Source organism: Mugil cephalus, chromosome 1, assembly GCF_022458985.1.
Source record: "Mugil cephalus isolate CIBA_MC_2020 chromosome 1, CIBA_Mcephalus_1.1, whole genome shotgun sequence".
Taxonomy (NCBI): Eukaryota; Metazoa; Chordata; class Actinopteri; order Mugiliformes; family Mugilidae; genus Mugil; species Mugil cephalus.
In genome coordinates, this window is record NC_061770.1 from 26,207,008 (window position 1) to 26,228,766 (window position 21,759).

Genomic DNA, 21,759 nt, shown 5'->3' on the forward strand with positions numbered 1-21,759 from the left:
CCATGAGCTGCAGGCCTGAGCCACAGCTGAGACCAGATCATTAATCAGGGACTCCTCTATGGAAGTTTTTCTGCGCCATCAGAGTTTGAATATAAATTGCTAGGTAAATGTAGTTCACATAAAAATCAACATCAAAAAAAGTTCAACCTCATAAAATTCAACAATAAAACAATTAACCTAATACAATTTAACATAAAAAAAAAATCAATCTCAAACTTCCAACCTCTAAGCTTTAACCTCCAACTTTTAACCACAAACCTTCAACCTCCAACTTTTAACCTCTCAAAAAGCTGGACTTAACTTCCGGGTGAGCAGGGAGAAGCAATCGATCCCCGTCTCTATTCATCCAACATCTAGCCAATCAGTTTACGCTCATTGGTCATGAGGCCAGACCGGCACATCAGCCATGGCCACCAACACGACTGATGGAGCTTCGGAGAGTATTATTTGCGTTCGTGAAATTGTGTAATAGATATTACTCGATCAGTTGAACATTGACGGGAAGTATTAAACAGTATCTACACTACAAAATTTCATGAAGTGGCGTTAACTGTGTTAGAAACTAGCTAGTTACTGGCTGTGAGCACCTTTACCCTCAGCTACAAACAACAAACGTGTGGGACTGACCCTCTTTCTCTTTGCCATGATTTCGCAACCCGTGGATCGTGAAACTGTACCGGGTTGGATTTCAGTGAGGGTAAAAATAAAATCCCTTCACGCATTCTTAAAGGGACTGGTGTCCACACGTTTGATTCTTTTGTACTGACACACGTACACATTTAGAGTATTTTCTATGCACCGTTTGATGAACGAGGCCGCAGAACAGAAACGTGTAGGTTATAAGTGAAGAAAGGAAGAGCCCAAAGAACCCAATAAACATATAGATATTACACACAGAAAGGCCCGAGCTGGACTCGGACCCTTCTCGCTGGGAGACATCAGTGCTAACCGCCAGGCCGCTGTACCGCCTTTGGAGGAAAATAGTTGCAGAATCAACAAGAGCCCACCAAATCCCTAAATGAAATGAAGGATCATCTGAGCAACATCGTAAATACCGTCCTGCAAATGAACGAGTCACCGATACAGATTGATGCATGCGCATTGCAAATGTTGAATAAATAAAATATTTATTAAATAAAAAAATAATTTCTCACTTTGCATCGCACATCATTGGGTATTGGTTGAATAAAATAATTTCACATATAGACGTAACCGAATTCGTCCTGTGCTTTTATTGAGATGTGAGTTAATCTATGGCTCCAAATTATGTTTGGGAATCCGGCAATGACTTGAATGACACACGTATACGCGCGCAAGCATGCGTTACTTTCTCACACACAGGCTACCTGAGCTAACTGTAAGCTAACTGTTCTAAGCGTATGCTAACTGTGCTAAATGTGGGGTAACTGCAACAAACACTACACAGGTGAATTTGTGATTAAAGTTAAATTTGGTTTAAGTGTGTTAATAGTGGTAAATGTTTGCTAACTGTGCTAATGTAGCCAATAAGTAGAGGCGGGTAAGGGCTCTGACAGCTTTAGCTATCAACTTGAAATATTTTATTTATTGATGTTAATTCAACCGGAAGTAGCTGTTTTTTCAATCTCAACATTTTAACAATGAGAGGCACAAACAGTCAACAAATGCAGCAAACAACAACAAATTTAGAGTGCATATATTTGTGATTCTGCCGCTGACTCCCCCCAGAGGACCCGAGCATAGCTGTCCCAAAGGTGCCATAACAAAATAATACTTCATGTAAAATATAAAGTAAATATAAAAAATGTTGAAATAAAATAAAAATGTGTATTTAAACAAACAATGCACATCTGCGTTCATTTATTATAATGTTATAACAATATTGTAATACACAATAACGCTATGGTTGTAATCTACAACTGGGTTACACTAACTCCCATGTTTAAAGAGACGGTACCCTGACAGTAGCTCCCTGTAGCCCTTTCAAAGATTCCCAGATTCCAAAGTGATTTGCATCCCCGGGTGATTTGCATTTCCAGGTGATTTGCATCTCCCTAAAGTTGAAACACACCCTCTGGTCCCCTTTCTTCTTCTTGGAAATCACAGCACCGGTCTGCCACTGAAGAGGCACTGTCTCCGATGTCACGCAACGTTGCAGAGGCGTGTCAGCCAGGACAGTCCCACAACATCCAAAGCCTCAAGTTACCCAGGGTCGATCTCATCCTCTCCTGGAGCTCCACTGACTGGGAGTTGTTTCACTACCTCAGCAACTTCTACCCCAGAGATTGAACGGCCCAACCCCAGGCCCTCTGGCTCTGTTTCCACCGTGGAAATATGTGTTGATGGGATGGAGGAGCTCCTCAAAGTATTCCTTCCACCGTGGGGCAATAGTCCCCAGTGACGTCAGCAGCTCTCCGTCCCCACCAAGAACAGTTGCCAGAACCTTTTTGGAGCTAATCAATGGTCTTCCTCCGTAGCTTCAACAAACTCCTCCCATGCCTGAGTTTTTGCCTCAGGGATTGTCCTGGCTGCAGAGACCCACGGACCAACCATGCCCCGTCGGCCTCCTTCTTCAGGGGGATTAGGGTTTACAGCCATGGCCAGCATCTTGTAGCCGCAACTGGCAACAGCCACCTCAACAACAGCCAAGCGGAACATGGCCCATTCGGACTCACCAGCCCCGGGACGCAGTTGAAGCTCTGTTGGATCTATCCAACATTTCACAAAAATAAAAGAGAAGAAAATTCTAATTTAAGCCTTTTTCTGTAGCACAAAACAAAAAATTAGTTTCATTTAAAAAAAATCCAATTATTTAATCGTTAATATTCAGGGGTTCAAACTAAATGCAAACAAAACATTTCAGTGCAACTCGTTTAGGATGTAGCATAAGGTCCTCCTCCTGTCCCTCTTCCTGTTTTGGGGGGTTTGTGAAGTGCGTAGAAGGAGGTATTGAGAGGTAGGTCATAACAGAGTTCGTGTGTGTTTGAAAGTCACAACAATAAAATAAATTTACCTAAAAATAAATCAGAATTAAAACATATGCAGCCCTGGCTTGATGCAGCCGTAGTGAGAAGAACAGACTAGGGGACTAAAACATGGCTTGGAAACAACAACACGACAGGGAACAAAGGGAAAGGCAGGGCTACATATACACAGGGGCAGAGGGATGACAAGACACAGATGAAACTAATGAGGGCAATCACTCCAGGAGAAACCAGTAAGCAATCAGAGTAAATCACAAGGAGGCACGACAGACAGGAAGACAAGAAACTTAAGAAAATAAAACAGGAAACTGCCCGGATGGGGGGGATAGAACTCAAAAAAAAACAAGGTCCAGGGAGTCTCAAGAGTTCTCATGGGCGACCCGGAGTCCAAGGAGACATGGCGGGCAGGATGGTCGAAAACAGGCACAACTGGCTTTGGAACAGGCGCAGGAACTTAACAAAATTGAACAGGAAACTCAAAACATATACAGATACAGACAAACAGACAATCATGGCAGATGGAGCGATACGTTGAGTTGTTGATCCAAATCTAATGTGTTGTAGCACGTCGCGGTTATGCTGCTTTTACTTGCTACAGGTATATTTTCTTACATTTTTGCTTGTTTGACTAGTATTTGGTTTTACTTGGAATTTCTGTTTTAAGGAGCAAAGCAATACGTTGTTATGAAAGAGGGAGGGAAACACAGGAAGGGTTTTACCAAAGAAGATGCATGGAAATAAACACAATACAATACAGTTCACCATTATCAGAGGTATGGTTTGCACATACACCGATCAGGCATAACATTACGTCCACCTTCCTAATACTGCGTAGGATGCAGAATGGACATGGTCCTTCTGAGGGTGTTGACTGTTGTAAGTGGGGATCTTTGAGGGGAGGGTCCACCCACAGATACATGATCAACACCTTGTGCTGTTCTTAATGTTTTTGCATCTGTGTCAGGCTGCATCCTGCTGAGAATGGCTGCTGAACACCAATGTGTGTCATTGCTATGGGGTGGGGGTGTCTGGTCTGGTCTGGGTCCTGGCTACATGTCTAAGTAACTTCCACATGAATCAATGACAGATCCAAAAGTTTCCCAGCAGGACACTGAATTGTCAGAAAATTGTTTAAGTATTATTCACTTTTCCTGTCAGTAGTGATAATGTTATGGCTGATCTCTTTATACACACTGTTGTGTTTAATCAAAGTCAAAGACAGCTTTATTTTTTGTGTTCACAGCGTATGTGTAGACATAGCGGCTAAAAGTTTTGCTGTACGAGGCATATGAAGGCAGGGTGGTGGGCGTCGAGAAAATATTGCATCGTTTCTAGTATTTCTAGAGGAGTGTAGACTACTTGAGGGGGTGTAGCCAGTCCATGTGTCCACATTTATGAGAAGACCAATTGAAAACAAGACATTTGGCTCAAAGTTACATCCAATGTTGACTAGCTGCAAGCTAGCTCCACTAGCTTGCAGCAGTTGCAGTAGCTGATGTTATGGTGAATAAACAGACTCCGTCCTTGTAGAGAACTGCTGCCTGGAGGCCTGATCTCAAGGCTAACCGGTTTATAATTCATATTTAGAAGTAGGGTGAAAACTTTTTGAGTGTACATTTGTTCAGGATTCAAAGTGTGGGAAGCAAATCAGCTGCTCATTCAAATATTGTGATTGGTACTGTTGCTAAAGTTGGAGCCGACTCTGGAGATGAAACAGATATGAATAAAAATAACTACATAGTCATAATTTAGTGCCCTTTCCTCATGCTACCATTTGAAAACAAAATAAAAGAAAGGAGAGGTCATCCAAGCCCTCAGGTGAGTGGTGTAGAGGTGTGTCGTCTTTTCCAACTTTAAAACTGCTGTTTGACTTTTCCTTTGCACTAACTACAGGCTAACAGCTCTGGTCCAACAGGGTCACTGTGGTCCATTTGTTCACATCTAATTTGATTCTAATTAGAATTCATTTATATCCTTGTTTTAAAGTTGTGAGGCACTGTTAGAGGAAAACATTTAATCTTTTTAATCAGTCTCATCATCAGAAATGGTGAATTCTCAGTCCTCTGTCTTTAAGGAATATGCAAGGCCTCCACTAGAGACAACAAAGTTATTTTATTTCTGAACACATTAGTACAAACCACTGGATAAATGATGGTTATTAACAGGTGAATAAAGGAGACATGATCATCAGATAAATCTAAATGTCTTGGCTGAACGTGTATACCATAATTACTTATTAAACTCTACACAACCACACAAATGACTGAATATGAAGACAACAGCAAAGCTGTTTTTCATTTTAAAAAGACGAAGGAGAAGCATATCTTTCATAGGATAAGACTTCCTGACAACATTTACAGCTCATCAGTTTTGGAGTTCCTCTACTTTGATTCCTCCTCTTCTTTGTGGAAGACCTTTCCATCCGACTGCTTCCTCCAGCTCAGTTTGACGTCTCCACTCACTCCCTGGTCCTTCAGCTTCTGTTTCATCTTAGACACAAAAAAAGAAAATTCTAAACATATATTACCAAAGCATTGTCTTGTCATAGCCCATAGTGTGTGGAGACCAACTAGACTCATGGTTCCATTAAAATAAAGTATTCAAGGGAGAATATAATTACAAGCGTCAGAAATATTCTGGGATGTGATTTACCTGCTGCAGCATCTGCTCCATCACAGCTGGATCATTGAGGTCCAGAGAGGACTTTTTCACCAGCTTCACTTTCACCACATGCTTTGAAAATGGAGCTTTAAAACAAAGGACAGAAAGAAAAATGGTTAGCTTAGCTTAGCATGGACCCCTATAGGATCAGTGAGTAGCATCGGTCCACCAAGACAAACCCACTGATCTCTACTGCACATCAACTTTCTGAACAGTCTCATCGCTGTCATGGACGATACAGTTACTTTACAGACATGAGTTTATTTTAATGGTTCATTTTCACTTGTACTTTTATTTGCAAACAATATGAAAGTGGACTTTTACATTTACTCAACAACATCGTGTGAGCGCAGGATAATTTTACAGTATCTGGAAAGTAAAGCTAAATGCTAAACCTAAAGGCTAACTGAAATGTAGCTTACCATTGTAGCAAATAAATGCTATCTTCTTATCACAGGTCCAGTCGTCCCATTTTCCAGAGTTTTCAAAGTTTGCAAATACACAGTTCTCTTGATTGCCATTAGGCTGTCCAACTCTCCAATAGTTAAATGTTGAGCTACGTCCATCTGTCCACTTCCAGGAGTCTCTGAAGAGGCCGATCCAGTAGATACCAGGAGATAGCAGTTCCTTCACCCTCTGGTTCTCTGTCATGGTTCTCACACTGGCCAGGTCAGTGTGATGTGTTCTACAGTAGCTCTGGGCCTCAGTCCATGTCATGGTACTGCTGATGAGGACAAAAGTCACATTGGACCCTGGAAACAGACCAGAATGAAGCACAGTGAAGAACAATAGAATTCACCTCCACATCCAGAAACTGTGTCATGAAAGATTTCGTAAAAATGAAGTTGACCAAAGAAAATGTCATTCTGATAGATGTTTTCCCACGTGTACAGTATAATATACATGTGCTAAGACTCTCTTCATTCTGGCAGCTATGTTTTTTCAAACAGAATCATTGAACTCAGGTCAAGGAAACAAACTGCTTGATTTAAAGTTCAGATCCTCACCGTCGACTTCAGAGCAGATTGGAAACAAACGTGCGGTACAGTCTGCGTCGCTCCATGCTCCATCGCCATCTATCTCTACACAATGTTCACCACTGCCTTCATTGTTTGGCTGTGAATCTGCCCAGTTCCTGAACTCAGTCTGGCCATCACTGTAGAAACCTCCATTTGACAATGACCACCTCCAGCTGTTCACGTCATCGTACAACCCGATCCAGGCTAGCTGAAAAACAACAAGCAGAGATACTCCTCACTACCACGGACACCAAACAGCTCCTACATGGACTAAATCTGGCTTCTGGCTGGTTAATAGATCAGTGACTTGTGTTAATCTGCAGAATAATGACGGATACATTCATCCTCAAACATCCTGCTCTAGTCTCAACTCAACAACTCAACTTCTTCCCAACGCAGGATCAGACTCGTGGTTTAAGAGGTGTTATTTAATGTTGTAATGTGATGATGTTAATCATTTCCATTATTCATTGCCACATGAGGCTGATACACTGTAATTCTCAGACAAGAAGACTGAACTTACATAGCCATAGAGGTAGACCATTTTGCTTGTATCTACCGCTGCGTTGAGGACGTTCACATCATCCATGTCGTCTATAGAGGCCAGGTCAGTGTATTTATCTCTGCAGTAACTCAGAGCTTCAGTCCAGTTCTTCAGTTCATAAACAAAGTGGTAACGACGTTCAGCTTTAGAGGAGGCAGCACACAGCCCTGCAGCCACAGATAAGAATACAGATTAGACCTGGAATAAAAGCATCATTTATCTCTCATAACGTAGCTTTATAATGTCTTGTTCTGGAGGAAAAGGAACCTTACTATCATGAACATAGCTACTGCTGTAGAACTACTACAATTTATACATTTAAAGAATGACAAAAGAAATCAATAACTTGTATAAAATACTTGCCTGAGGCAGCTATGATGTAAAGAAGAAAATTCTTCATCCTTCTCTGTTTGTTTTCTTCAGTTTGCCTCTAAACAACCAACGAGTAAAACTGGATTTAATTCTGTCTCTCCTGGTAGAAACTCCTTCCCTCTCACCTGGCGAACGTTAGATGGTGGTTGTCTGAGTTTGCCACCGACACTATTTTAAATCAATGATCTGACATTCACACCCACTTTTACCCTAATTTTCATCTTCTATTCAAATACTTGGTGTCAGATTCATCAGGATGTTGTGTAACCAGCCAGTAGATCATACAGTCGGGTGAATGGAGTCTGTCCACACAATTCTCCATCAACTATCCACCACACTCCAGAGGACTTTATCTTCTACATATTGCATCATTAATAACAATGTACCTCTATATCATAAAATATCCACAAATTATCAGTGGGAAAATGATCTAGGTTGTGTATTCAGCAAGGATGATTGGCATCAATTATTGGAACAAGCACAGACAACGTTGATCTCCACAAAACACAGGCAAATTCAGTTGAATATATTTGACAGAACATATTACATCCCATACAGATTACATTAAATTGTCAACAACATTTCTCCTATATGTCAACGTTGCAAGGCTAATGAAGGCAACCTCCTGCACATGCTCTGGAAATTTTCAGTGATTTGATGCTCCCATTTAATTTTTTTTTGTGCTTTTGTTGCTCAATTCCAAATATTTATGAGGCTTTCATCTGTAAGGTTTGGTACTGGCAATATCTTAGTTGTGTCCTTATTTAAGTTAAAATATGGTTAAACCATTTAAGTCAGTTCAGTTTGTGTGTGAGTGTCTGTATGTGGGTTTAAGCAAGCATGACCGCCATCTAGTGGTCATATGGTGGCACTAGTGATAACAAACACATTACAGCTGTCTTGTTGTGAATGAGACATTTGCAAACACATGTAACATCCCGCCCGTAACACGGAGCATGTAGAACTTACAGCCTGTGCTGTAGCCTCCAGCCACCAGAGGGAACTCTACCTTGGCTTTGGCTTCACTTTTGAGTTTCTCTTCCAGCGTCCATCTCAGTTTATGAATACTTAAAATATGTAGTTATGTACCAGGTTATATAAGTTAGTCTCCATACCTAGATTAATAATAAACAAATGGTATAATTTATTAGTACGTAATGAATCTGATTGATTGTAGATTACATACAGAACAGAAAAAAACTTTTGCTGAACGTTTTCCACTTTAATGACCTATATCGGTGACCAGAAGGAGGAAGTGCGAAATGTGGATTAAGGGAGTGGCTGGGATCAAATACAATGTTGTGTGCTACTATTGTGTACTATTATTATTATTATTATTATTATTATTATTATTATTATTATTATTATTATTATTATAAAATACTCTTTCTGTAAAATCCAGTCTGTTCTGAACCAGTCTCCCACTCTCCACAAGGGAGTGTCCCACATTACAAACCTTCAAAACTCACCTCAAGCAGAGGCTGAAATCAAACCGGTTTTATAACCATTGACTTTTAACTCCGGACTAATGTTCTGTCTTGTGAGGTGCTCATATTGGATCTCTTGTCCTGATCTATGTCTTATCGTGTTTTTGTGAAACCTTCCAAGGGACTGGGGATGTGAATTACCATTGTTGCTATAATCCGGCATATTTATGTGTGCCTGAATAGATGTTCATTAAATAGCTAACTCTACCTTGGGAGCTGTGGTAAAAGATCTGGCTCTTCCTTCAGGGCTGTGGCAAAAGGCCCGGCTGTTCTTTGGGAGTATTGGTCAAAGAGCTGACCCTTCCTTGGGAGACATGTAAAAAAGAGCTGGCCCTTCTTTAGGAACAAAGGGGAAAGAGCTGACTCTTCTTTGGGAGCTGTAGTATAAGAGTCAGATGTCATAAAAGAGTCAAACTTCTCATCACTACTATGAGGCATGCAGGGACTCGGGTTTTGGTAAAAGTGCTGACTGTTCTTTGGAAGCCATGGTAAAAAAGCTGACTGATCTTTGGCAGTCTGGGTCAAAGAGCTGACCCTTCCTTGGGAGGCCTGTAAAAACAACTGGCTTTTCTTTCGGAAACCGCGGTTAAAGAGTAGGCTCTTCTTTGGGAACCGAACTAAAAGAGTCGGTTCTTCATTGGGAGGCATGTAAAAGGCGCTGGCTCTTCTTTGGGAACCAAGGGGAAAGAGCTGACTCTTCTTTGAGAGCTGTAGTATAAGAGTCAGATGTCATAAAAGAGTCAAACTTCTCATCACTACTATGAGGCATGCAGGGACTCGGGTTTTGGTAAAAGTCGGACTGTTCTTTGGAAGCCATGGTAAAAGAGCTGACTGATCTTTGGGAGTCGGGGTCAAAGAGCTGACCCTTCCTTGGGAGGCCTGTAAAAACAACTGGCTTTTCTTTCGGAAACCGCGGTTAAAGAGTAGGCTCTTCTTTGGGAACCGAACTAAAAGAGTCGGTTCTTCGTTGGGAGGCATGTGAAAGGAGCTGGCTCTTCTTTGGGAGCCATGGTAAAAGAGCTGGCTCTTCTTTGGGAGCTGTAGTATAAGATAGTCATAAGGTAGTCATAATAGAGTCAAACTTCTCATCACTACTATGAGGCATCCAGGGACTCGGGTTTTGGTAAAAATGCAGATTGTTCTTTGGGAGCCATGGTATAAGGGCTCATTGATCTATGGTATCCATGGTAAAAGAGACACCCTTCTTTGGGAGTTATGGCAAAAGAGCTGGCTCCTCTTTGGGAGTTATGGTAAAAGAGTCGGCTCTCCTGTGGGAGCCGTGGTAAAAGCGTCGGCTCTTCTTCGGGAGCCGTGGTAAAAGAGTCGGCTCTCCTGTGGGAGCCGTGGTAAAAGCGTCGGCTCTTCTTCGGGAGCCGTGGTAAAAGAGTCGGCTCTCCTGTGGGAGCCGTGGTAAAAGCGTCGGCTCTTCTTTGGGAGTTATGGTAAAAGAGTCGGCTCTGCTTGGGAGCCGTGGTAAAAGAGTCGGCTCTGCTTGGGAGCCGTGGTAAAAGAGTCGGATCTTCTTTGGGAGCCGTGGTAAAAGAGTCGGATCTTCTTTGGGAGCCGTGGTAAAAGAGCCAATTTTCATAAAAGAGCCGAACTTCCCATCACTACTATGAGGCAGGAGGAGGAGGAGGAGGATATCACACATCCGCCCGGAGACGCCTCCTTCTCCAGCGGGCTGCAGGAGCGCGTCCGTCGTCTGTGTCCTGACCCCAGACCCCGGTGATAGAACCGAGGACCGGGGAGCCCTGAGAGTCACACCGCGGCGGAGCTTTAACCTCCGCCGCCATGGACTAAGCAGAATCCCGCAGAGAGTCCTCTTCAGTCCCCGGGGTAAGTTCTCCCGAAGCTGGAGCTGGGAGGTAAACAAACTTTTCCAGGGAGAGGAGGCTTCAGCGGGTTAGCACTTTGCATCCTCTCCCCCTGCTGCTTTTATCCACCTTTCAGCCAGAAACGAGGCTGTCGAGCTTTAAAACCGAACCACTAAAAGTTAAACTAATTAACCGATTAGGTGGATTAACTGTCTTTTTAGCTCGGGTTTGACTTCTCCCGGCCTCCGTGCTAACTAGCAGTGCTAACTGTTTTTAGCCGCACCGTGCTAGTTATTGTTTTGTTTTTTTGTTGTTGTTGTTGTTTTGTTTTTTTTTTCGCTTGCAACATATATTAGACAAAGTTACATAAATGCATCAAACGACATACAGATCGTAATCAAACTTATTATTATTATTATTATTATTATTATTATCATTAGTAGTAGTAGTAGTAGTATTAATAGTGTTATTACAGTGATAATAACATTTCTATTATGATGACAATTAAAACAATGATAATATAGTATTATTAATAATAGTGGTAATTATAAATATAAGTCTTGTGGAAGTAATAAATGTTTTTTTTTTAAATAAAATAATAAGAGTATAATGTAAACAAAAAATAAACCATAATGATAAACTAATAATAATAAAGTGACTTATTTAAAAAGACAAACTTTTGACATTCAGGGACAAATATTACATCCTTTTCTCTTTTACTGGAGTAAATAAATGAAAGAAGCAAAATTATTATAAAATTACTAAGTATTAATAAGGCCAAGAAAATTTGGTTAAAGGGTTTGATTTTAAAAAACAAACAAACAAACAAACAAAAAACATAAAATGATGCCAAAAATTCACTTTGTTTAATATTTAAAAATATTCTGACCCTGACAAATATTAGATCTTGGATTCCTGATGAGAACTAAGCATCTCTCCTTCAGCTGAATGAAATAAGGAACCATGAACCATAAATAACAATCGGAACTATCTGTGTTTTATTTCTGCAGCATGCACATTTTGTATATTTAAAAACTCTAGAAATTATTCAAGTTTCCTCTTTGTTACATAACGATTGATATTTATTTGAAAGTAATGGACTAAAAGGTGCTGGTAGGTAGAAAAGGAAACTGTAAACACTTTAAAGTGAAGTTTTTTTCTGTGGCCGTTGCTCTTATTTCTTGGTTCGTGACATCTTAGTGTTTGAGATGTGCTGCAGTCATTTCCTCCCGGATAAACTCCCTGACGTGGTGCGGATGGATCCGGATGAAGTGGATCAGACCTCGAGGCCTCGCTGTGTCTACGTGTCGTCGTTTTCCTGGCTGCAGGCTCGCTGCATTATTAATGTGTGACATGATTTCCATTCAGAGCGGCTGCCAGCTCTGTAACTGGAGCCGGCTCAGCCTCCCGGCCCGTGTAAAGCTCGACAAGTCTTTCACTGACCCCGAGTCTGGAACTAGAACGGATCCACTTCGACTGTCAGTAATAAAATTCAAAAACACCAGTTATAGATATTTATATACCTGATCCACTGCGTTGCCTTTTTTTGTTTTTAAGCTTGTTCACTGTTTATTCATGTTTTTATTGCTTGTTTTTAATGTAGTGAGTGACAGAAAGACACCTAAAATAAAATGTATTATTATTAGTAGTAGTAGTAGTAATTAAGTACACCTATTTAAGAAGAGTAAACAACAGTATTTGTTGAAGCTTGAGTCTGTACAGTCTCAGCAAACTCAAAATATTTTTCAAATGGAACTTAAAGACCTTTCTTTTAACATTGCTCTCCAGGTGGAAAACCATTTTTTGACAATAGTTTTAATGTTTTGTAGTATTTTTAAAATTTAAAATCTTATATTATATTATATTTTATATATATATACATATATATATAATTTATATATTTTATATTATTGTTATTATTGTTACTTAATAATTTTTTTTAAAATATATTTTTTCCAGTTTAAAAGTGCCCCACGAAGTCTGCGTTATGATTATAATTATCAAAAAATGTTTAAAAAAAAATAAATAAAAATGATTGTGATTCACTAGTAAAAAGGACATGGCTCAAATATTTAGAGTTGTGTACCTGAATAGTAAAAATTAACCTTTTTAATGTGGCACCCAATGTAGGAAACTTTACAGATTTTTTGTTTAAATTATTTTAAAAATTGTATGAATAATAACAGTATTTTGTATTTTATTTTTTATTTTTTTATTGAGCCTTTATTAAACCAGGAAAAGTCCCCTGAATAACTGAGCGCTATTTCACATTTTTCTTTTCCAACTTTAGGAACAGATAGCAGTAAAATGTCCTGTGACCTTAAAGAATAGTTTCCAGTGCTTTTTTTGTGAAATGTGGATACAGAGAAGGCCAAGAGTTGCCCTGTAAATACAGCTGTACCAGATAATAAGCCTACGAGTGGGTAGTACAGGGCGCAGTGATGAATGTCAGTGCACCATGATGAACTGTGTCGATGGCATTTAGTCACTGGGAGCGAGTATCCATGTGCAGCACATCACCATAATCAAGTACAGGCATGAATAATTAATGACCTCATCATTTCCTGGGTCCTAAGACCCCTCCCCTCCTCCAGGTGGCGTCATGGCATCCCGGCTGCTGGACCGTCTGAAGCGCTCGCTGTTTAAGGACGGCCAGGGGGCGGGACCAGAGCAGGAGGAGGTCGTCAGACAGGAAGAGGAGGGGTTTAACAATGAGCGCTGGGAGGCGGAGCTGGAGGAGGAGGAGGAGTCTGTGAGCGATCGTCTCGGAGGAACGCTGTGCTTTGACAGCGAAGGAGGAGGAGGAGGAGGAGGGCTGGAGGATGGAGCTGAGGGCGATGGGTCGGGGATGGACAGCGACTCCGACTTCCTGGGAGAGTCAATGGAGGAGGGGCTAAGCAGCACAGGTGACTAATGAACATCTTCTATGGTTTATGTGCAGGTTTTGGGCTGTAAGAAAGAAAAGTGAAGAAATACGAGCAGTTAAAAACTGCTAGAATCCCTTAAGAAGAAGATGAAATGTACACTGGCTAAAGCCGCTGAATATCTAGACTGTTCCAGGGAGTTTTTGATGGTTGTTTGGCGTTCAGAGCCGGGGAGTAGGGCGACACTAATGGTAATGCTAATTGCGATGCTAATTGCGATACTAATGATGGCACTAATGGTAACACTAATAGCAATGCCAGTTATAACACTAATGGCGATACCAATGGTGACTCCAGTGGTGATGCTAATAGTGATGGCAATGGTGATGCCAATGATGACGCTACTGGTGGCGCTAATCGTGCCGCTAATGGTTATGCCAATGGTGACGCTAATGGCGATGTAAATGGTAATGCCAATAGTGATGCTGATGGTGATGCCAGGGATGACGCCAATGGTGACATCAGTGGTGAAACTAATCGTGATGCTGATGACGATGTTAATAGAAATGCTAATGATGATGCTAATGACGAAGTTAATTGTGATGCTTATGGTGATGCTAATTCTGACACTGCTGATCGACCCTCCTCTCACCTGCCTTGTACAGACGCCAGTCCAGTGGGCGTGTCCCCGGTTGGGCCCTCCCCCTCTGCCATGCTAACTCGCCAGCTTCAGGAGAGCTGGAGAAGCTTGCGAGGTCTCGGAGGAGGAAGCAGCGCCTCCTCTGGGAGGCGACAGACCGACAGCTTGTTGTTCGAGGTGACCGATGCCAGTGTGGTGCAGGACGGCTCCTCCAAATACGTCGTGAGTCCAGATGTTAATAATTCAGAAACCAGAATGATTGGTTGCCGGGATGCATTTTTCCACCAATAGGAAAGGGGCTGTCATGTTTTTTTTTCTTTCTATCTTTTGAAGTGGGCTAGCTCTCTCTTTGCTAGTGTTTCCCTTTTCCCTGTTCTTCCGTGCACCAAACATGACAACAATATTCTCGAAAAATCCTCTCAGCTCTACACCATCCATGTGATCCAGTCCGGCGGCAGCGACAAGACTCCGGCCATCATCACCCGCCGCTACTCGGACTTCCAGCGCCTTCACGCCACCTTGCGCCGCAACCACGGCGACCAGATGGAGCGCGTCTGTTTCCCACGTGAGTCAACATCACGACAAATAAAAAAAAATAAAAAAATAAGAGTCACCGAAGACACTAACATGTCGTCTGCTGTTGATCTCTGCAGGAAAGAAGCTACGCAGTAACTTCACGGCGGAGACGATCGCTAAGCGTAGCCGGGCGTTCGAACAGTACCTGTCTCACCTGTGCTCCCTGTCGGCCCTGAAGGGGGCGCCGTGCGTCCGCCACTTCTTCTACCTGACCGACCTGCAGACTGGACAGCTGCTCATCAGGTAAACTGATAGAAACCCTGATCTGTCCTCCTCCCATCCCCTCACAACAGTCGATATAGAACTTCTAAAATACGTTTTATGAACTGACTTTTAGGTTTGAGTGAAATCAAGGTTGTGTCAGAACATCAGATGCTGCTTTTTGTTTCTTATTATGAGAGTTTTGAGTTATTTAATAGAGATAGTAATAGTAAAAGTGTTTGCTTCCTTCTTACGTTTATACATTTCTGCCTCAAATGACTCAGCAGATCCTGAAAGTAGAACCCAAACATACACAGAAATATTAAAATGAGCCAATCTTCCAGATCAAAGAGAAGCTTAAAGCAGAGTCCATGTGTCCAGAAGTATTTCCATCAACTGATTTAGTTTCTATGAATCAGGGATTTACTTCAGTCCAGTCTTCACAACACATGTTGATGTGTTGAAGTGTGTGATGACAACGGACAAAGGAGCTTTGTGAGGAGCTCAGAAAAAGAGTTGTTGTTGCTCATCAGGCTGGAAAAGGTTCCACAACCATCTGTAAAGAGTCTGGAAGCCACAAATAATCCACAGAGAGTCAGACAGATTGAAGACGACTGTTCCCCTCCACAGGAGTGGTCCACCAACAAACATCACTCCATCATAGTGGGAGAGGAACCAGAGGAACCCAGGGGAACGTCTAAGCAGCTAAAGGCCTCTCTCACATTGGCTGATGTTCATGTTGATGAATCCACTCAACAACCAAAGACACTGCTCTCTGTCCACGAAGAACATTTGGGACAATGTTTAGTGGACAGATGAGACCAGAGTAGAACAGTTTGGTTTAAATGTTTGGAGATGAACCAACACTGCATTCCAGCATCAGAACCTCATCCCTCCATGAAACATGGGGGCGCTAATGTCCTGGTTTGGGCCTGTTCTGCTGCATCTGCTCATCATTGATGGACCAATGAACTGGAAGGAAGAAAGAAAGAAAGAAAGAAAGAAAGAAAGAAAGAAAGAAAGAAAGAAAGAAAGAAAGGATGGACACTGGACACTGGACACAATTAGTCAAGAACATGGAAGACTGGTTCATTTTCTTGAATAGTCAACTCTCATATTTCAGTTTCATGTGTTTGGTTGGTTTCTCTTTGTCTACTTTCAGGACCTGTGTGAAAATCGACTGACACTTTGAGTCACTGAGACAAACACTTTTAGGTGACTTCTCCTCAAAGTTCAAGACAAAGTGACCAATAGTCAGTTAATTAATAATTATCAGTTAATGTTGTTAAACAAAAGCTTGAAATAAAATGATGTGGTGGGACCAAGTCCATCCGACCTCTCTCTTCCTGTTTCTCTACATAGACGTTTATTTATCAAGTCGTGAGTTGAGTTTGTCTTGTTTCGTTGAGGGTGGCGCGGTACCAGGAGGCCTTGGGTCCGCTGCTCAACGCCAAGAGACTGCAACTCAAGCTGGGCTGGGCCAGTTACTATGACAACCAGGCCCCTCCTCTGACCTCCACCCATTGGTTCTTCACCCTGGTGGCGCTTTCGTGGTGTTTCCAGGAGGAGGACCAGCTGGAGGAGGCTCGAGACCACTGCGACCACGCCCTCCGTGTCCTGACCCCCGCCGATGAGCCCCTCCCACCGGATGAGGGACTCCACCCACAACACGAGAAGCCCCTCCCACTCCCACAGACGGACACTTGGCATCTTAATGGCGACGGGCTCCACCCCCTCCTGCTGCCGTTGTTGCGGGCGGTGGTTCGCATGTCATGGCAGACCGGTAAAGACAAGCGCCAGTGGGAGGAGCTTCTGCACCAGCTGGAGGAGCAGAGGGCGGGGCTTGACAATCATCCAACCATCAAAGAGTTTTTGGTCAAACATAACCTGCAGGAGAGCGACGGTTAGATTGGCACGGTGCGACGTGAGTTCAGACCGCTGCAGACGAACAGTCGCTTCATTCTCCGGTATTTCAAGTTTGCTTTTAAAACCACAAACAAAAACGTTTCCTAGTCCAGGAAGCAGTCTCCACGGTGACCACTGGTCCAGGAAGTAGTCTCCACGGTGACCACTGGTCCAGGAAGTCGTCTCCACGGTGACCACTGGTCCAGGAAGTAGTCTAGCTGGTGACCAAACTTGAATGACCAGAAACGCCGGTGAAGCCACTCAGAGATTTAGTAACATTGTAACGGAAACTACGCTGGACTTCCGAGCTGCCTCCAAATGACTGAAAATATTCCAGCTGCTTCCAGAACGACTTCAGAGTCTCTGACGGCGTTTCTCCTCAGTGGCCGTGGTTCTCTGACCTTTGACGCCTTAAGTCGGTGATGGCTGCAGCTCTGGAGCTTTTTATTCCCAAGTTGCATCGCTCTTCACTGGGAGCTGCTTTTATTCATGTTATGCAATTATTTCCCCCCAAAATAATATGAAATACAAGTAAAGAAGAAGGGAACTCATAAAACATTAGCACCTTGTCTTTTAAAAAGGGCTTTTTTTCTTGTTTTGTAGGAATTCAGGATTTAGGATCAAGTGTAAGAATCCGAGAAATATTTAACTGTAGCCGGAGCTACAGGCTGTTTTTAGATTCTTTGATATTTTACAGTAATAATCGAGGACGTATCATCCACATGAATGAATGAATGAATGAATGAATGTCAAGTTTCCCCCGTTCAGACCTCACATCAACACCTGGTGTCACCTGGTCCATCTGCCTGGTGTTCATTAATTAAAATGTGTCTCCATTGATTCGTCCCCAGCCAGATCTCGGTCCGTGTGTAAATGAGCAGCAGCGCCACCATGTGGTCTGGAGAATATTTGTATTAGCTGCTGTCTCAGAACCAGGAACTCATGGTTGCTCAGACATTAAACCACAATTGCTCAAAATTCCTGCAGCGAAACTAAATCTTCGGTCTTTTATTTAAATAATTCTGCGGAAACATACGTTACGAGGAACTAGAAAACATTGCGAGCTGGAAGTTCTCTCACAGCTGCTTTATTGTAGAGACAAAGAGGTTCATTTCTAACAGTGGATGAATGAATGAGTTCAGCTCCTCTTCTGGTGGTGGTTTTTAACGGGACCAGGACTCATTAAAGATACGGAGACCGGATCATTGTGGATAGATGTTGATGTGAAGTCTGAACGGCACCAGTGAATCCTAACATACATTTCCTGAACTTCCACATTTACTTTGTTGGTGCGTTATGGACACGTCTGCAGGTCAGAGCACCTTAAAACGCCACAGAGGCCTTTACCTTCAGCAATAATCAACCCAGCACTCAGACAATCAGTCGGCGCTCAGCGTTATAAAGTAAGGGAAAGACTCATGCTGCTTACAAATGCTCCTCAGAATGATTCTGGTTGGGATGTGTCACTCCCATGAAGGTTTTAATTCCAATTTAAGGAGCACATGAATGTTCTTGCACTATTTTAAAAGTGACTGGAGTGGCTGTGTTCACCTGCTTTTAATCCTGAAGGATGTTTCATCAGCGGGAATTACAAAACACTCGGAGCAATGCCCCCCCCACCCCCGACCATCTACGCGGATGTTGTTTCTATGGATACCTGTGAATTTAGTGGTTGTGTTGATGTGGAGCGGACAACTAGAACGTCAGCAGGAGGAGTCGTGCCAATGCCTCCGTTGTGGATATTAACTAAAACCATTATACAAGCACAATATTATGCAAATAACCACTCGTCACACTTGTTTCATTTCTTCTTCTGCATATTCTGTTTGCAGTCTCGCAGCAGAGACTCGGCCTGTGAAGTTTTCTGTTAAATGTTTGTGTTCGTGCTGCACTTTAAGCTCCTCATTCACGCACTCGCTCAGCCATCAGGGAGTTGAACCATCAACTCTGGAATTAGAGCACATATACACTCCCTGACCACTTCATTAGGTACAGTGCTGCTGGTCTACCGCTCCAGTTTCTGGTGGATTTTCATTTTGTAGAGCTATTAAAACTGACAAGTGTTCCTATTATTTTGACATTGTAGCTACTTTAATTCAGTTTAATCATCCAGTTAAATCACCACCTTTTCTACACCAGGAGAACATTAGATCAGTCATGAATTAGGATTCAGATCTGAATGCATTCAGTGTACCTAATGAAGTGGCCAGTGCAGTGTATCATTACATATCACACCTTATTTCACTTTATATAATTTTTTTGTCATGAATTTGTATACATGTTTTTTTTTTTTTTTTGGAGTGATCAGTGGGAGGAGGTTGGGGTGGATGGTTGGGTCGAAAAAACAGGCCAGACTGTGGTCTTTCCCTGAATCCTTGTCTTTTACTGGAGTAGTGTCACATCTTAAAGAACAGTCACGGGGGACTGCTATCACTCGTGTACCTAATGTTTTGGCTAAGTTAGTGGATTATGGAAGTCAGTAAATCTTCACCGTGACACCTGAAAAATTAAATGAATGAAAAGAACTATGTAGCCCAGAAAAGCATTTGAAACTTAAAAAAACTACAACTGTCTTTTAGAAATGACGTTATTGAACAACCAGTGTGTTAGCTTTGTTGGCCCTCCATCGAGCCCAACCTCCTCCTCCTCCTCCTCCTGCTCTCTATTCGGTCATTTAAAAAAAAAACAATAAACAATCAAACCATCGATTTGATTGTTCCTTTGTTCAAATTAGGAAAACATAATTTCCTGGAGATGGATTTAAAGAAAGATTCTACTTTGGAAAAAAAATATATATAAATAAATATAAAACGGATCTAAATGAATTTTTTGTTTTGTTTTGTTTTCAGTTTTACCGGAATCTTAATGTGAACTCAGATCTGTTGTTTTTTTAAAAAAATTTTTTAAATGTTTTTTGTTTTACTGTATATAAAGATGGACAAAAAGACGTCATTACTGCAAGTTGTTGAGAACGACGACAAAAAGTGGTGTACCTGTGGTGTAGCATGAGGAAGCTAAATAAAAACGCTGATCCAGTTTCATTTTACCAGGACGTGCATTCATCGTCCTCCGTGGTATTTTCGTTCATTGGGACCTAAGAGGTATAAAAAATACTCTTTGAACTGGAAGTGGTTTTTTGAAAAAAAAAACAATGTCATGTCTCACACGTGGACACAGGGATTAATTCACGCTGTACTAAAATAAAGTCACCAATATGTAACAAATCGTGAGTTTATTAAGAGCAAAATCCAACGAGGCTCATTTTATTACACCGACTAGTGTGTTGACCCTTTGCTACCACTAGATGGCAGACTAAAGCGTCCACTTATGAGGACAATGGGTTAAAATGAAGCAGAATAAGAAGCTGCCACAAACCTAAAATCTTAATGTCCCCATAAGAGGACACAGGGTCTCAGGAGGTTAATCGGGAGGTGGCAAAGAGTGTGTGTGTGTTGGGGGGGTTGTTGACATGTCGCCGGCTAGCTGATTAGCATGAACTCTACGGAACGTCCGCACAGAATTAGAGGAGAGTTTCCTGCAGGATAAATAAACGACGGAACAACATTCACCTTTATAGTGACATCAAATAACTAAGTTCACTTCAACAAACATTAATATAGAAGAAGAAGTTCTGTCCCATTATCAGACCACTAGGGGGTGATGCAGGTGACTCGTGGTCCATCTTTATGTACAGTTTGTAGTTGAACCCTGGTGTCCTCTCCTGGTTTGACTTCCACTCCATGTGTTCTTAAGATGTGGATGCAGCGCTGCTTTGTAGAGCTTTAATCAAGTAGATTTTTGTGGAATAAATTTGTCACGATGAAGTCCGGACTCGTTCTGGTCTTATTACAGATGAATTTATTGCAGAAGGAATGTGAAGATGACAATCGGACATCTTTGGAGTTTTATAATGAATAAAGGTTTAATAATGTGTTGGGTTGTAGCTGTGATTCCTTTTTAACATTTCACACAAAGAAGAAATGAAACCAACGCTGAAGTTTTTAACTTGATAACGTCTGAGGTTCATTTAATGGTTTTATAGTAAAATTAAATCTTTACAACCTCCTGTTCAGTCATGAACGAGGAGCTCAGGTCAAAGTTTCACTTCTCTCTGTGTCATTTTGGGCACTAACGTTCTGAACACATTGAGGAACTGATACAGAAAAGCAGAGGCGTGTTTCACAGTGATAAACTTCAGAGAGGAAGAGAAGACTGATTATTTTTAACCCTGTGAAGTACAGAAAAAGAAACCAAGAGAACTATCATACTATTATAAAACTAAGTGAGGCTTTGTCTCCAGTGTGTACGTTCTTCAGTCCAGATGTTGGCGGTTTCCTCTCATCAAATGATGCTCCAACATTTCTATTGGATGAAGGTCAGGACTTTGCCTTTTTCCCAAAATTCATCTGGTTCTTCTGGAGAACCACTGGTGTTCTTGGGCTCCTTGTCTTCCTCCATGACTGAGTTTCTTTCTTTCCTTTCTTTTATATCCTTCCTTCCTTCCTCACTAAGCTCTTTTGTCCATTGTCATCATACACTTGAACACAAACATGTGTTGATCAGACTGAAGAAAATCTCTGATTGATAGAAACTAAACCAGGAACTGAGTCTCATCACGCTGATGGAAACACGTCTGAACACATGGGCCTGAAATGATCTTATAACGTCACCGATACGTAACATTGGCTCTTTTTAGTCTAATGTTTCTAATGT

At 41.8% G+C, this 21,759-nt stretch overlaps 2 protein-coding genes across 2 annotated transcripts; one reads left to right on the forward strand and one right to left on the reverse strand.

The window, feature by feature from the left end:
• Nucleotides 1-5,056: 5,056 nt before the first annotated feature.
• Nucleotides 5,057-7,346, reverse strand: LOC125009829 (macrophage mannose receptor 1-like). Its single transcript, XM_047588051.1, has 5 exons — nucleotides 7,167-7,346; nucleotides 6,632-6,851; nucleotides 6,047-6,376; nucleotides 5,616-5,710; nucleotides 5,057-5,452 (listed from the first exon to the last, which is right to left on the reverse strand). Exons 1-5 carry the CDS (start codon nucleotides 7,230-7,232, stop codon nucleotides 5,345-5,347), a joined length of 819 nt encoding a protein of 272 aa, XP_047444007.1. The 5' UTR covers nucleotides 7,233-7,346; the 3' UTR covers nucleotides 5,057-5,344.
• Nucleotides 7,347-10,578: 3,232 nt separating this feature from the next.
• snx21 (sorting nexin family member 21) lies at nucleotides 10,579-20,979 on the forward strand. The gene is made up of 6 exons (XM_047587123.1): nucleotides 10,579-10,882; nucleotides 13,437-13,766; nucleotides 14,390-14,586; nucleotides 14,788-14,929; nucleotides 15,018-15,183; nucleotides 16,551-20,979. The coding sequence occupies exons 2-6, from the start codon at nucleotides 13,463-13,465 to the stop codon at nucleotides 17,047-17,049; spliced, it is 1,308 nt and encodes a 435-aa protein (XP_047443079.1). The 5' UTR covers nucleotides 10,579-10,882; nucleotides 13,437-13,462; the 3' UTR covers nucleotides 17,050-20,979.
• Nucleotides 20,980-21,759: the final 780 nt, after the last annotated feature.

Excerpts from the sequence above, each read along its gene's own strand:
- LOC125009829 (XM_047588051.1), bottom strand. The coding sequence starts at position 7,232 with ATGGATGATGTGAACGTCCTCAACGCAGCGGTAGATACAAGCAAAATG. Across the intron at positions 6,377-6,631 it reads AATCTGCTCTGAAGTCGACG|GGTCCAATGTGACTTTTGTC; the intron begins GTGAGGATCTGA and ends GTCTGTTTCCAG. Across the intron at positions 5,711-6,046 it reads AGCATTTATTTGCTACAATG|CTCCATTTTCAAAGCATGTG; the intron begins GTAAGCTACATT and ends TTTGTTTTAAAG.
- snx21 (XM_047587123.1), top strand. The coding sequence starts at position 13,463 with ATGGCATCCCGGCTGCTGGACCGTCTGAAGCGCTCGCTGTTTAAGGAC. Across the intron at positions 13,767-14,389 it reads GGAGGGGCTAAGCAGCACAG|ACGCCAGTCCAGTGGGCGTG; the intron begins GTGACTAATGAA and ends TGCCTTGTACAG. Across the intron at positions 14,587-14,787 it reads ACGGCTCCTCCAAATACGTC|CTCTACACCATCCATGTGAT; the intron begins GTGAGTCCAGAT and ends AAATCCTCTCAG.